Here is a 16,021-nt window from a genome sequence, read left to right on the forward strand (position 1 = left end):
TTGTTTGAAAATCACTACAAATAGAATGTAAACAAAACCGCTATAAATGTAACGAGAATCATCAAAATAAGAGCTACAATTAAAAATTGAAAAGTAACACTGGATAAAACAGGATTTGCAGGACTTTGAAAAACGGCAGTGTATACAAATATAATGAGGAAACTGATAACTTTATACAAATACAAACGAGCAAACTAGGGGACAGAGAGAGAGAGAGAGAGAGAGAGAAAGAAAAAGAAATGAGACAAGCGGAAGACACAGCAAAAAGAGAGTAAACTAATATTTTACAAGCCTCTAATTGGAGAGAAAGAGAAAGAAAACGGCACGATGGTATAAATAAAACGAAAAATTGTTCACACGTGACACAGGGGGGTGCATGGAGGAGCTAACTCGAGATTAAGGAAATCTCAACGCATTCTGCAGATGCTTCGGAAGTAAGTAAGTAAGTAAGTAGGAGGAAAGTATTTTTTTCTAAAACGTGTGATTTATCGCTGAACAAAAGTGATGTAAAGTGTGTAAATCTGCATCGAACGTTTGGTGAAAGTGACACAAGATGTCTTCAAAGTAAAAAATTTGTGGTGAGAGGAGGTAGGTGAACTGAAATAGAGCAATCATGGTAGGAATTAAACATGGCGGACCTGAACTGCTCGAGACATCTTGCTGCGGCACCGGCAATCCACCGCTGCGTTGCTGCGCCAGCTCCTGCTGCTGCAACTGCACACCAAGTATCGGCACCGGCACCGGCGGCGGCCGCACGCCCCGTCCAGCGCGCTGCGCCGCCGCCACGGCCGTGGCTGCTATCGCGGAGAGCCCACCCGTACTGCTGCTGCTGCCCGGACCGCCGATGATGCCGGTACGTTCCGGATAGTCGGGCACATTAACGATCTGTATGTCGGGTCCATCCGTTTTGCTGCCACCTTGGACGGATTTGTCGGCGCTGGCGGCTACTACGCCGGTTCCCGTCGTGGACGCTGCAATATTCGCGGACTTAAGTTCGCCGGTTTGTTTGAGTACGCGATAGATTTGATCAATATCTGTGAACTCTGTTCGAGACATGTTTGGAAATTTTGCAAATTGTTGGTTCGTCAAGTTTCGGCACGAAGTGGGATGGGCGTGGCCAATTCGTAAGTTGGGTTTCAATTTTGTCACATTTTAGACGTCAGAAATGAAGCGAGCATGGTGTCGATTGCCAATTAGCGTTGGTCCAGTAGATATTTGTAGGATTTTTGATGAGTTTTTCAGTTCAGTGTCAGTTTTGCCCAAATAAGACGTCGTTTGTGATATACAAATAAAAATTGTATGAGGGGTTTATGAAGAATTTGACGCACGATCGATTAAAATTATAAACACTAATTTTGCTCATTCTTAACAAATTTTTCAAACACATAAAATTTCGAGTAATTGAATGCGGATTGAGGAATAGTTTGCTGTAAATTGTATTAGATATTCATACTTAGCTTAAAGATACCAAAGAGAGTATTGATAATATATGACATATGTCCCTTCTATGAATTCTCAAAAGATTCTAATAATATTTGGTGATCTCTAAAACCTTCTAAGATTATAACAAGCAAAGATGTCAAACAATAATCTTCATAAAAATCATCATAAAATATGAAATATGAGAAACCGATTGCTATTCAGTTTTTAAGAAGAAGAGTCATACTATCGTGATACCATGACTATTGTGATCATTAATTTCTTAGAAAAAGTAAGGAAATATATGTCCTCAGTAACCATGACCCATGTTTTTTTATTTACATCCGCTAACGAAATTTACGTTTTTATGATTAGATTTAAATATTCGTAGGTAGGTTAATATAAACAGGGACATCGCGAAAATTATAACAGGACTTATGGCATAGAAGTGAGTTTAAATCAGGAGGCAAGTTGGATTAGTTTCTTTATAGTTCTTATGATCAGAGTACTCTACTTCAGCGCTCTCATCTTTTCTCTCTCGATCAGCTACATGGAATTGTTCTACGTCATTATGATAAAAGTAATGCTAGCAAGTAAGAAACACTTCTAATGATCAACTACTGAAACGCTACAGAACTTGTGCCTGGCAGAGTGCTCCTAAGATTGTGTTGGTGTACTGAACGAACCGACGAACCAAAACACTTTTGCATTTCTTTGATCGAATGCAAAAACTTTTCACAAATACCACAGTCGGCGCCAAAAGTAAAAGTGCTTTGATGGGTTTCGGTTTTCAGCTCGGCGAGTTTTCGACTTTTTCGATTCTGTTTGTGTTCCGTGTTTGTGTTTGCATGTCGTTGTTGTGTTTTATGTAATTAAACAACAATAAAATTAGTGAAAATAACTCAATGCCTTCTTTTTAAATGTAAAAACAAAAGAAAAAATATTGGCGCAGCACCCAGCAGAAAAGACAGCCGGTATTATTTTCTTACGTCATTGGTATAACTGCTTTAATTTCAAAAGCTGTCCAAAGCTTTTGAAGCCAATTGAAAAAATTCTGCAAAAAGAAGCTCGATTTCACATTAGTAACGCGTCTCTTTCGAATTGGGCAGCAATACAAATAATAGTCTCTTTGTACAGTAGCTAATTGAGCAATTAACCGGCCTTTGCTCGATTAAAACGCTAATTTAGATCGATTTGCCATAAAAAATAAAAGCCGTATTTTACTACATTAAATCTTAATTGAATTCAACTCGAGTTGAAACTGGAGTTCCACTTTGCGGGTTGTTGTCCAGGCTTATGGATTTGGTTGTGTACATTGATAAAATATCAAACAGCTGATCATTTTTAATCAAAATGAAGAACACAAGCAAGTATAACAGCTGATCGTTAGTCGAGTAGCCGCCAGTGCGAAGGCAAAAATTAGTTACTCAATTATAATCTAAATGTAGTAAATTAATTTGGCTGTTCATAAAGCATTGTAATCGACCTCGAGACCGTTAGATCAGTCAGCTGCTCAGCTAACTACCGATCGCTGGTGGCTGCTTTTCCACTGAGCGGCGTCGTGTGGTAACTACGAGTATATAGACATAGATATACATTTGTATGTCTGGCCAGAGTGCCATGATTATGAGATGAGTTGGTGGTATGAGCGCAATTTGAACAATATTTGGATGACGTACTGGCGATGATTAATTTCAATAAGACATGCTATGCCAATCTAAGCAACACAGTAGACTAGACTTTATTCAATTTGTACCAGAACTATTGGATTAGCTATCAATTTGGAAACTAAAACTAAAGCTCGAAAGCAATGGCCAAACATTTAAACATAAACTTCAAATTATATAATGAACATATGCTTATATATATAGATCTATATGCGCCAACTAAAGCAAGCACACGGTTGCATTTTTGCACTTTACTGTAGCCCTTTGCTTTCGTTGCTACTTCGTGTTTCTGGTGTACGAGCACATTTGCACGATTACAACCGATGAATATTTATTGAAATATACGATTATATAGTATATATATGTATTTATATAAAGCGATACTTGGGTGTGACTTTGGTCATAATTTGGGTGTTTGTCATTCAGCGAGCCAATCGATTATGTTTGTGTGTGTGTGTGTGTATGCAGCACCTACGGATGTACGCAATCAAAACAAAGCAAATTACTCTGCAATAATAATTTCTACGATAAAGTATTCTTCTCGTTTTATGCTCGTTAAACTTTGCTGTTGTGTAATCATCTAATTTTTTTGTTTTTGTCTTTGTTTTTTTAACTGCTGATTTTCTTTCGTATACCTAATTGCGCGATGCGATCGATGAACGGCACTTTCTGGCGGAATTTTCGATTTCCGATTGTTTGATTTGCATTGGGCGACGCCGGCAACGCGTTCTCTTCGTCGGCCAGTGTTTGCTGTTGTTGCTGCGGTGGCTTTGATTGTAGCGCGAGTGGCGGTGGCGGCGTTGGCGCCCTTATACCCTCCTCAGCCGGCCCTTGAATATTGCAATTGATGGAATTTTGTACTTAATTTGGTTTCACACGGGTTATTCTGAGTATTTTTGCAACGGAAATGTCACCCGTCTGATATGGAGTGTATGAGAGGCAATTTGCCGGGAGGATTACGAACGATTTAAGTGTCGCCATTTACTCAACATTCACACACAACAAAAGCAAATATTTTTATATTTTAATACCTAAAATTAATTTAATTTTATTGTTGTTGAACAGTTATTCGAATATAAATTATCATAAATATTAAACAAATAAAATCGTTAATAATTTTTATTCGCCTTTTATCTTAATGAGTCCGAAAGCTCATTCGGTTCGCCATCAAATTGCTTCAAAGAAACCGAGTGCCACGTTCTTTCGGCAGATCGCTTAAATCATTCGTTTTTTGTTTTGCTTTCCAATATTAAGTTTATGAAAAAAATTGTGTTTTTTTATTTTCTAAGAAATCAGGTCGTGCATGAGATTTGGAATCAGGTTAATCGAAAATATAAATCAGAATAAGAAACGAGACAAAAATGCAAGTGTATGTTTGGCGTATAAATGTAAGATATATATATTTGTGCAAGAATTTCCTTGAACTCTAAATTCGCTTCTACAAACGCGCGACTTTCGACGTTTCTCGGAATCAAATTTCAACATTTTCTCCCTTAGTATTTACAGTTAGTTTGGCAGCGCAGTGACTCCGAGTAAAATATTTCTTGAACGTGTGTTGTCTCTGCGCTTTCATTCAAGTGTTTCTGCTGCAATTGGCTGCCAAGTGCGCTGCAACTTCTTGGCCGAGCAGTTTGAGCTCTAAGATTCCCTCTTCGTTTCCGCTTTTTGCTCAAAAGGAAACTTAGTTGCGTGTGTTGCACGGCTGCCGTGCTGCCAAGCGCACAAAAGTGTCAATCAGCAGCAAATCAGATTGTCACAATTGATTTGTCTGCTCATCAGAACTTACACCGCCAACACTCACCTAACATATGCAAGTATATCTATGCACTGCATAGTGAAGAGCATTTTCTAGCTTAACTTAAGTGTGTCGAGTGTGAAATGGTTGAAGGGAGGTGTTTGAGCATCCAATTGGCGATTCGACAAGGACTGCAACGAAACTCAATCAAAGTTGAATCAAAGCCGCTTTTGTGGCTGCTGCTCCAGCCTGCTCCCTGCTTAACACAAAGCGCCTCTTGAATCGCATATTTGCTTAGATTAAAGGCCTCTAGACTTACAAGTAATATTTCCATAAAATATGTTCTTAAAGGAAAACGTTTCTCATACTGAAAACTCAAAAGAAACATTATGTTACTGGCGTTGTTCTTGTCTTAAATCTATTTCTTCTAGCGTCTTCCACAATTCTACCGCTCTGAGTGTGGGCAATGCAATTTCTTTAATGGCACTTGAACAAAGTAAATCAACAGCGATGGAGGCAAGAAGGCGCTCAAAAAGAATTCGATGGAAATGAGCTTTTGCCAACTGAATGCTCCACACGCCATCCCTTCTCCCACCGGCGCCGTCCATTGCATGGGCAAATGCTCAGCAATCAATCCGGCACTTGAACGTGTTTTCTGCGGGGAGAATTCATAGGCCAGCCTCCTCTTTTACAATTATAATGCAAATAAGAAAGGGCGAAAGAAAGGCGAGGAAGCTGCATCAATAGTACATAACAAAGCGGAGGTGCGACGGGGGCAAAGCAAATAATGTTGCAATAAGAAATTGCAATTGCTCAAAGTTGTCTTTGGAAGAAAAATAAAGCAGAACAGATTGTATTCCAATTGTTTCTTGTAGCAAGTACATGTGGCTGGGTAAACAGTGAGAGAAATCACTTGCTTTCGCTTCTCTACTGCAAGACAATGCCTTAGAAATTCATATTTTTTCGGTTTGATTTTCTTTCTTTCGTTTGCCATGCTGGCTGTTGAGCCGATGTAACGGTAAATATTGTCGGCATATGACAATGCAAATTGAAGGGAAAGCCTCGCAGAGAGCGGAGCGCGTTTCGTTAGTGGAAAGCGATGCAAATTTCATAAGTATGCAACGATGGGAAATATGTCAAATGCAATTGAGGACTTGAGTTTCTTTCGATTAAAGATTCGCCTGTGCAAATATTCAAATGAGTATGAACTTGATAAATCAGATTGCAAGTTTCTTGTACAGTGAATCTATGTGAGTTCGGAAAGGATTTTGGTTGCACTCGGTGGTAATTCTTCTTTCAGATAAAAGATGCGGGAACCTAAGCGCAAGTTCTTCGCGTTTTGATATTGGAGTACTTCCGAACACTTGTGGTCCAATTAAGAGAAAATTTAAGGTTGCTTTCTCAATGTCTGGTTACCAGCCTTTATGCCCAGTTAACAGAGTTGTCCGCTTAATGTAGCGTCCATTTAATGGAGCTTTCACTGTATTTTTTATAATTTTTTTTTTATTGTTTTTGCTATCTTATCTTCTAGGTTGGTTCGAACTGGACATAGTGTGCTAAATTTTCCTCAAATCGGTTCAGTACTTAAGGAGTCCATCGCGGACAAACCACGTGACACATAAAATTTATATATAAACATAATGTTGCTGGAATCTTTGTTTGTTAGTCCCTACACCTGAGTTGCCTAGTCTCCTACACCTCCCGGTAAATGTGATTTTCGAAAACTAATATTTAAGTCTCGGGTTTGGTTACTAACATTTGATCTTCGGGTGTAAGAGATATGAGAATTTAGTGTACGAAGTACTTAGTTAACTGATAAATAGAAAAAAGTTATTATTAGATTGGTGATGGACTTATCATTAGTCGTTGCGAACATGTATGAGTCAGCTCATTAAGTGTTGATGGCTACACATTTTTGTTGTTTACGCGTAATTCTAACCTGCAATTCGATGTACACACATAATGGGAAGAGTAACATAAAGGTGGGTTTACGATACCGTGTGAGGGCACTTAGCTAAGTAGTAGAGTTTCTAACAAATTTTGATAGATTTTTTCTAATTTCAGAAACTAAGCTATAATTAAGATTAGAATTAAGAAGAATTGGAAAAAAGAGTTATAGTTTCAAAAAATAAATAAATAAATAAATAAATAAATTGCCGATTTAAATAACGAAAAGAAATCCAAAGATTAAAGACGTTGAAAAGTTTTAGAAAAAACGAAAAATTGTTGTTTTGTGTAAATAATGTATTGGCAAATAGCTGAAGAAATCAGGAAACACACTATGAAGCTCTATGTCATACAGCCCTAAACCTTCAAGAGTAAACCGCGCCGCCTATTAGCTGGGATATTCTTCGCCTTCTGACTCGAGGACCCCAACTGAGCATAAGCTCGTTACTTTCTTTCTTGCTCGTTTAGTTGTTATTGTTGTAACAGCTTTTGTCAACTCATTCACAAATGCACTGTTTTTTCGTACAACAACAAACCGCCCTTTAATTAGCCCCGCTATGGTTAAGCAAATATTAGTGCAACATATCAGTGGAGGTGTCGGCAATCAACATTGGCAACGTTCAGAACTCACTTTCTTCCTCGACATCGGCGCGGTTCTCCAGCTCCGAAGTGCTCTTCTGTCGCCGCAGTAGCTTCTGCTTCGGCTGACAGCGCGGCAGTTGAGATGCGCAGTCGCCATGGGCGTTCAGTTTGCAAATGCGGCAGCGTAGTCCCTGACGTGTGTGGCCTGCGGGCAAACAAATTTTATTTCAGATCGTTAATGTGTGCCTTAGCGTAATTAACGGTAGTTTTATGAGTGCGCATGCGCAATGGCTTACCTCTTAGTATTTGTGAGCAGACATCGCAGGCGGTTATCTTCTTGTAGGTGTACTCCTGCAGGTGGTGGCTGCCATCCTCGTTGGGACGCAGCGGCTGTGAGGACGAGCCGGCGGCTCCATTGCGCCTAAATTGTCGAGCAAATCACAAGAGAATGGAAGCAGCATTAGTGAATATATAGCATATAGTCTAAAAATATGGATCTCGCAGACGACTGGACAAATGAGTATGAATAAAACGATAAACAAGTAAGAGGAAATGAAGACAAAAACTATGAAAAACTCAATTAAATATGTACATAAGTTTAGCTTAGAGGAAAACACTTGAGCAATACCAATCGAGAGCAACATATAATGAAGTCGAAATTGATGTAGAATTTAAAAACAATTGAGGCTCAAAAGAGACTCTCACATTACATGATTACAAGTACAAAATCGAGTAGTATTTAATTTTTCTCTATTTCTCATTTTCAGTTGGAAACTTGAAAACAACCGAAAATTGATTCATCTTCAACGATTTTATTACGTCATTCTTCGAACATCATTACCCTGCAACCCAAAAATTGGCCTTCGGGCTAAGCCGCAATATTTAATTATGTTTGCTCCTCAGTACAAACTCCCCATGAAGTTGTTGCTCTGTCAGAAACGTACTTCAAACTAAATTTCCATCTCTCATAACATAATAATAAGCAAATAAAAAATTTATATTCCATTTCACAGTTACGATCACCACTAGGCACGATTGATTCCTCGAAGCCCCGAAAGACGCACTGAGGATACTGAGTTTGCCAAAGTAAGCGCCTTCAGAACTCCCGCTATGAAATCCATCGAAAATACTTGTTTTACTTTCATAAACGGTAAGGACTTGAAGTTGTAAATTCTGTGTGCTCCGTTACGTATACGCTATGACACACATGTGAACTGAAGCGCGCATCGAGTTTATGCTCAGCGTTTTTGCGGCGACTGTCGGTCACAGGACGATCGATCAATTAGCTTGCAAAATGAATGGGGATTTAAAATAACGGATGAGCGAGAAAATAAGAGCCAATCACACACATACACACAGACAATATATTGAATTAAGCGAAAGTGGCAAATGGCAACAACAATATGAGAGTTGTAAACAATAACACGTCGCAGCGCAAAAAATGCTGCAAAGAGAAGCAGCGCGAAATGAAAATGAAGCAGTTGCAGCAGCTTGAAAACTGTCACAGAAATGGCAGCAACAAAAACAACAACGCTATCGGTTGCGGCAACAACAGTGGCAATGATAATTGTTAAACTGACAAATTGGCCAGCGAGTGGAAAAAAGTAAAGTTGAAATGTGGCCAGTGTGCGTGTGTTTGCCACCGAAGTCACCGCTGCCACCGACGCCCGTCCGCGGAGCAGCGCGCTCGTATACTTCCCGAAAGCATGTAAGTGCATCGGTGAATGCGAAATGTCATTTACTTGTATGTGTGCGTGTGTGTGCCAGCGATATGCTTGCGTGTCATGTTAACGGACAATATCCAATTACTGATTGCCTATCTGCGCTCACACACACACGCGCACATATCCACGTATATAAAAAGTGCAAGTGGCAACAGATCAAGACATTCGTGTGTGTATTTGCTTATGTATGTGCGTGTTATTGACTGTGGCAGTCAGCGTACTGCGCCTCACATACATGTATGTACGTAAATGTGTGTGTGAAAATATGTGTTTACTAAGGCATTGTGCATGCTCAGCGCTGATTTTATCGGCTTGACGCTGCAATATTTTTACCAATATTGCCATATATGCACAAAATAAAAATTCACCCCATCTGATTTCGAAGTTGATTGCTTTAGTTTATAATCTCTTGAAATTTCCAAGAGATGTGACAATAAAATGTTTAAGGACAGCAAATGAAATCAGTAGCTTAAGGGGAATGGATTACTAACTAGCGAATAAGAGGATCCAGTCAATATAGCATTGGCTACCTAAAAAATACCCGAACTCTTAAGGGGGTATTCCGGTCTAGTGGCATAAATTGCAGGTTTTAAAAGTCGTAAAGAAAAGCAGTTCTTCACTGTACTATCCATTTTTCTATAAGTCATGTATGAACATTACAAGAATACCGGAAATAATAAAAAAAATTAACATCTCATAAACTTGGGGAAAATCTACACAAATGGTCACATGACCATACCCACGATTTCAGCGCGCCTAGCAATTGGAAATAAAAAAAAAATATTTTTAAACTAGAATAATATCACTTTGTCTGGAACTACGGAAATGTTGGACAATTTTCTTATCGAAATAACAAATTTGCTGAACAATTCTTACCACTGTTTTGAATGTAAGAAAATGTAAATTTTAGGATACAATGCTGGACTTAGGTTAGACGCACCAACGTTGTTTTTGAATAATGCTTTTATTATTAAAGTTTGAATCCTGTCTGTAAATTATTTGATCAAAGTTGGTTGATTTGCGAAAAAATAACTGTATATTCGAAGATTCCAGAAATGTCTATGGCAATCGGTTGGTCATTGAAACAGACGCATTTTACTTTTTTTGCCTTGCGTAAACAAGTGCAGTTTTTTTATTGAGAAAGAACTAAAAGTAAACAAATAAATTGTTTTCGTACTGCATTTAAAGTAAAAATGTGAAAAGCTACTATTCAGAGCTTATTGGAACGTGAAAAAGTAGACTAGAAAAAATAGACACTCTTAAGAGCTATCCAATCAAAACATTACATTAAACAAATAAAACGCAGCTCCAAAACCATTGATAGATATTTAAAGGATCCAGAGGCATATGGCACACATTTTAAAAGATAAACAAATTTGAACACTCAGTACACAAAACTGCTAGAATTACTTCAAATTTTACTACTTTATTACTTTACTTTTACTTTTTTTCTGCTGCTAAGATTGAGGAATTAGTCGGAGTAAAAGTAAGCCTTTCAACTGTTCAGCGTACAATCAAAAATGCTGAACATCTAAAGCGTCTGAAAATCAAGAAAACCCCCTCTCTGAATGAACTACTCAAAGAAAAACGGCTTCGGTTCACGAAAGAATACATAACGTGGACTGCTCAATATGGCACTCGACTTAATGATTGGCGTTCAGTTGTCTTTGCTGATGAAAAACGTTTATATTTAGAAGGCCATGATGGATTTCAATACAATTATCACAATTTTTAAGTCACCACCACAGCCAAGAAGGTGGAGTCATGGTGTGGAATGCCATTACGTTTTATGGATCAATTGAATTGATTTTTATCAATCGTAAGATGAACGGCGATCGCTTCGAAACATTGTTGTGATCAATTCCTTGGATTTTCCAACAAGACAACAAACGTAAACAGGAATAGTTAAACCTCAAAAAATAAAAAAAAAATAGTTTCTTTATTTCTAGCTTAAAATGCATCTTTAAATCTTTATTTGAGATAAATCTTTTCGAGACCGTTATTTTTAAGTAAAATAATCAAGAAATAAATGCAATTGGTCCTCGCTTGGGGGGCTTTAGCGGCATAAGTTATTTGAAAGTTTATTTGAAAATTATATTTATTTATTGGTTTTAAGTTTTCGCTCATCCTGCTATAACAAAAAATTGCTTAAATTGATTAATTCATTATCCGAGGCAGTTGTCAATTGCAAATGGCAGTTGTTACACAAGTGACATAACATAATTGAACTGGTAATTAATTCAATTGAAACAAATTAATTTTGCACCATTAGCTTACACTTTGGTGCTGAACAACTGTCGAATAACTGTTTTCCATATTACACATTTTTTACGAGAATATTGCAACGGAGATTTCTGAATTTAATATCTCTTCAAAATGAGATGAAAAATGCAAATATCTGCTCATTTTCCCATCCGCCCACACGCACACGCGCCCATCCTCGGGCATAACTGTATCGCCGCAGCGAAGTGTAAAAAATATTTCATTTCACTTTCGCTCAACACCCAGAAGATCTTGTTTTCATTGCCAATTACTTTCATACGCTTCCGCTTACATGAGCAATAACAATTTATTTAACCATAATGCTCGCACACACACTCACATGCACTGCCGCTCGTGTTATTTGCGCTGTGTAAATGTGTGCGTAAAGCAATATTTATTGCACAAACACGCCTGCATATGCGCTGCGCTTGTCTGTGCATGTCTGTGCATGTGCACGTGCGCTTGCTTATCATTAATTTGCTGGCATTTTACGCTCCGTGCACCGTGGCGTATACGCAACCAATTTCGAACGCAGTTTATTCATTCTGCATTACTGCAGACACTCACTCGCACGCACACAAGTACACATACGCGTCCTTCCGTTGCTGACACGCTTTCCATTGCTGCTTTTGTTGTTGTTATTGTTGCCACTGGGCTTTGTGCTGCTCATTGTCGGCACCGTAACGCTGTTGTTGGTGTTTTTGTTGCTGTATTATTATTGTAATTGTTGCGCGCTTTTGTTGTTATTGTCTGATGTCTTCTTCATTTGCATTGTTACCGCAATTTTGATTTCATGTATGCGCTGTTGTTGTTGCTTTTGTGTTGTTGCAAATTCATAACTGTAGTTTTTATCTAGTTAGATGCGCCTTGTCCGCCGCTTTGTTTATTCGCCGCTCTCCATTCACAAAGCGCGTGTCTAAATGCCTACGCCAGCTCGATTGCAGCCGATTGCAGCCGATTGCGCACACACACACACATGAAAAACACGCGAGACACACGTATGCATGTGTATGTGAGTTGACGTGCGCTCGGTCATCGTCTGCGAACGAGTTGTCTATTCCGCCGACACTACTGCTAATTGTTGTTGTTGTTGCTGTTGTTTATACTTTCATTGTTGATGTTTGCATTGCATTGTTTGCTCGTTGAATTGGAGCTTCGGCAACGAAATATGAATAAACTGAAACAAACGCTGCCAAATGCGTGTTTACAAACTCATTTACCCAGCGAAAAATGGCGGGATTTGATGTGAGCACGTTCTAGTCCGCAACTAGTACGATGAAGGCCAGTTTGCTGGACTGGCCGACAATTGGAAAACTTAAATTTGTTGTCTTCTTGGAACTTCATCCTCATAGAAAATTAGTCTAAGGGCTATATTTTGCTCTCTTTATAACAGTAATTAATGGCATTTATGAACGGAGCGGACCGTTAACATCTTCCCAAACTCATCAGCGAAACTTCTCTGTGGAACGAAGAGTTGGAGTTTTGAATGGGAAGCACAAAGTGTGAACTTTTCAGTTGAATGTCGACTAGTCTCCGACTAGTGAAATGTATTTGCCACCATTTGCACACCAACACACACATCTACAATACTGAAATAACTCAATGTTTACGCAAATTCTGTGCGCTTCTAAATTTATTACGTTTTATTTGCCAAATGCCAGGCAAACACACACACTTTCAGCCGGCCAAACATATGTGCATACAACATACATTTGTATAAGATTGTTTGTTTATATGTGTGAGGCATATGTTGTTTTGATGTCTGCCTGGCTTGCAGCCTGTTTATTCGGCCATTCATGCGCGTCTTGTTATCAAGCATTTTCAGTATTTGCTCTGTATTTTATCTGCAACTCTCACTTGCAATTGTAAGGATAAAGACTCAACACTTTTAATGAGCTTTAGAGTGAGTGAAATGAAAATTTCCGACATTTAAGCACCCAACTGTTCATGATTCGTTTCAAAAAGTTTGAGCATTATTTCTTGGATTCTCGTGCCTCTGTGTTAAGAGACAGTGATCTGAGCTCCTTTAAATGGCGGAAATGTTTGAATGTTGCATTTAACACAACGAGCTAAAAGTGATTTTTTGTATTCTTTATGTTAATAAAATCGATCTGTTGCATTTAGAATGGTCTTCAATAAATTCCTTTGTAATGCAGAGCTTCTTAAGGAAACTAACGAAGTAAATTTTCGGTTAAACTTCAACTTTGCATTGTTTACACTTGAGGCTTACTAGTGAAATGCCATCCAAGCAATTGATTAAAAGAATGCAGAGCCCCGAGAACACAAGCTTACCACGATTGAATCAGAATCTAGAACTTCGTGCAATGCAGAAATCTTTCGTTAGCAGCCCGGACTGTCTACCCAAAAGAAAACTATCGTCTTGCTTAAGCACAGAACAACTTCTCGCTGCTTTCTTCTTGTTCTCGAATACTAGTCACTTTTGGGCGAAAACCCGATCAGATTGTGACCAAGCTTCCACGTCCAAATAATAAAAGCAAAACTTCAAGAAACTCAAAAGCGAAAACGTAAAGGACTTAAATAAACTTGCAAAATGTTTTGAATGAAAATGCGAAAAATGAAGTAAATTCAATGAAGGAATTACAGTTATAGTATATGCTTATAAGAGAGATTCCAATATAATAATAGCAAATTCCTATGGAATTCTAAAGTAAAATGTAAGATTTAAGAAACAAGCGACGCTCGTGACGTCGGTTGGCACACACGTACTACCGACAAACATGAGTTGTACATGAGCCCTGGCTATGAAAAATTCAAGAGAAATACGAAATAGTTCAGCATTGGCAAATCTGCTCATCTAAATGTTGGCTAAACAAAAATATACACAAGGATAATATGTACAAGAGGTGGGTGTGGTGGAGGAGGAGAAGCTCTTCGTTGGAGATATTGGAGGGGGGAAGGAGACGCAAGGGTAGGGTGTGGTTGCATTTCTACTGAAATATTTTTACATTTTTAATAAATCGCTTTAGTTGATAAACGGGTAACTGTTAATGTGTGTCTAACTATAGTGTAGGAGATAAATTCCAACATTACAAACATACTTGTGGTTTTTGTTTTATGTACAACTACCGACACAACTACAAAGTCTACATACATACAAACTTCGTGGACGAATCAAAACCGAAAGGAACTAAATGCTGGATGTTTTACTATTTTCAATTCAGAAGAACTCACACGTTGTTGGCAGGAGGCGGAGTGGAAATGGACTAGATGTTTATATCAACTAGAGATTTACGGCGGTATGGGCGCTAGGAGGCATGTATTAACAACTACAGTTAGTTGTGTGCATTTAAATATAAGAATTTATTTGAATAGGTTTTTGTCTCTGTTGGCTTGAATATTTCGAACTTATCTTGCTTCTTCACACTACGATTGATTTTAGCGTTTGCAAAGTTAGTAAAAGTTGATCTAAGGGATCTAAAGGATAATTAAGTGGTTCGAGTTTGGTCGAGTCCACATCTTGACCCTGATCATTGCATAGACTCCCGATTGGCAAATACAAGCAGAGAAATGTAAGTGGGACCCTCAGCTCCTCGGGACGGTTAAAAGAATGGCAAACAGATGTGTCTGATCTGAAAGGACTACGGACAATGGTATATTCAAGTTTAAAAATATTGGCTTTCCAACGCGAATGAAGGGCAAGTGAAGCGTTTCTCTGCTTGTTGTGGAGCTTCTGCTTGAAAGATTTACTGCAAATATCCCCTTACAGCTCGTAATATTAATTTTTCATTCTATTGAATATGTGGGCCCAAAATGAGAAGCCATCTGCGATTTATGCAGCATCTATGCGCATAAATCCTTTAAGCAAGCAAAATATATTTCCAAATTCAGTTCTTTGTTTGTTCGCTGTTTGTTGTTGTTTGCGTACACATGTATGTGCTCATATTGCTCGTATTTGCTTGAGGCAAACAAACAGACAACTCAAGCCGAGTCGAGTAAAAAGCAAACGAAAACTCACATGTGTACATATGTATGCATCTATATATGCATGTGTGTGTGTATGCCCGCGTGCAGGCGAATAAACAAAAAAACGGAGAAAAAGATTTTGAAAACTTTTTCGGGAAATGCGAAAACTTTTGTGATTTACTTTTGCTCCTTGGCTTCGGTACTTCTTCATTCTTCTGCCGTGTCGCCCACCCCGCCTGCGCTCGCTCGACCGAGTCCAACTTTTAAGTGCCACCAACTCTGTGCCACTTTTTCATATTTGCCTTTTGCTTTGTCTTTCGAAACTGGTGGCGCGCTCCGATGTTCGCTCACCAATTTCCGTGAATGTCTCGTTGACTGTGCCCTCACCCCCCTCACTCGTACGGAACTTAATATTTATGTTTGCAATTCAACATGTTGGATAATCCGTCTTTCCCCACTTTCGCTAACGGTTTGGTGTCTGACTCCGAATTGAAAACTTTATGGAGTTGTTTAGTCTGCTCCAAAGCATTACAACAAATAAGAAAGACACCGAATATATTTTGAAAATGAGCTCACCACTTTCGGGCTTTTGGTTCATTGACTTGCTCTTCTAAACAAATATCATAAGAGGGAGAAAAAGGGAATGAAATAATGATGAAAAAGGCGATGCTTGCCGTAAGGCTCTGCCTCTGTTTGAGGGCACCTTTAGGCAGGAGGCATTACCTGTGAGCTCAAAGTAATTTCGCTGCATGAACTTCGGA

The 16,021-nt window shown here is 38.7% G+C and overlaps 1 protein-coding gene across 1 annotated transcript in view; it reads right to left on the reverse strand.

The window, feature by feature from the left end:
- LOC120770332 overlaps nucleotides 1-16,021 on the reverse strand; it is a 171,413-nt gene that overhangs the window by 33,370 nt on the left and 122,022 nt on the right. The window contains 4 exon segments of the mRNA XM_040097727.1: nucleotides 639-971; nucleotides 3,722-3,916; nucleotides 7,400-7,555; nucleotides 7,647-7,771. Coding sequence (XP_039953661.1) covers nucleotides 639-971; nucleotides 3,722-3,916; nucleotides 7,400-7,555; nucleotides 7,647-7,771 — 809 coding nt within the window.

Source organism: Bactrocera tryoni, chromosome 3 (genome assembly GCF_016617805.1).
Source record: "Bactrocera tryoni isolate S06 chromosome 3, CSIRO_BtryS06_freeze2, whole genome shotgun sequence".
Lineage (NCBI taxonomy): Eukaryota > Metazoa > Arthropoda > Insecta > Diptera > Tephritidae > Bactrocera > Bactrocera tryoni.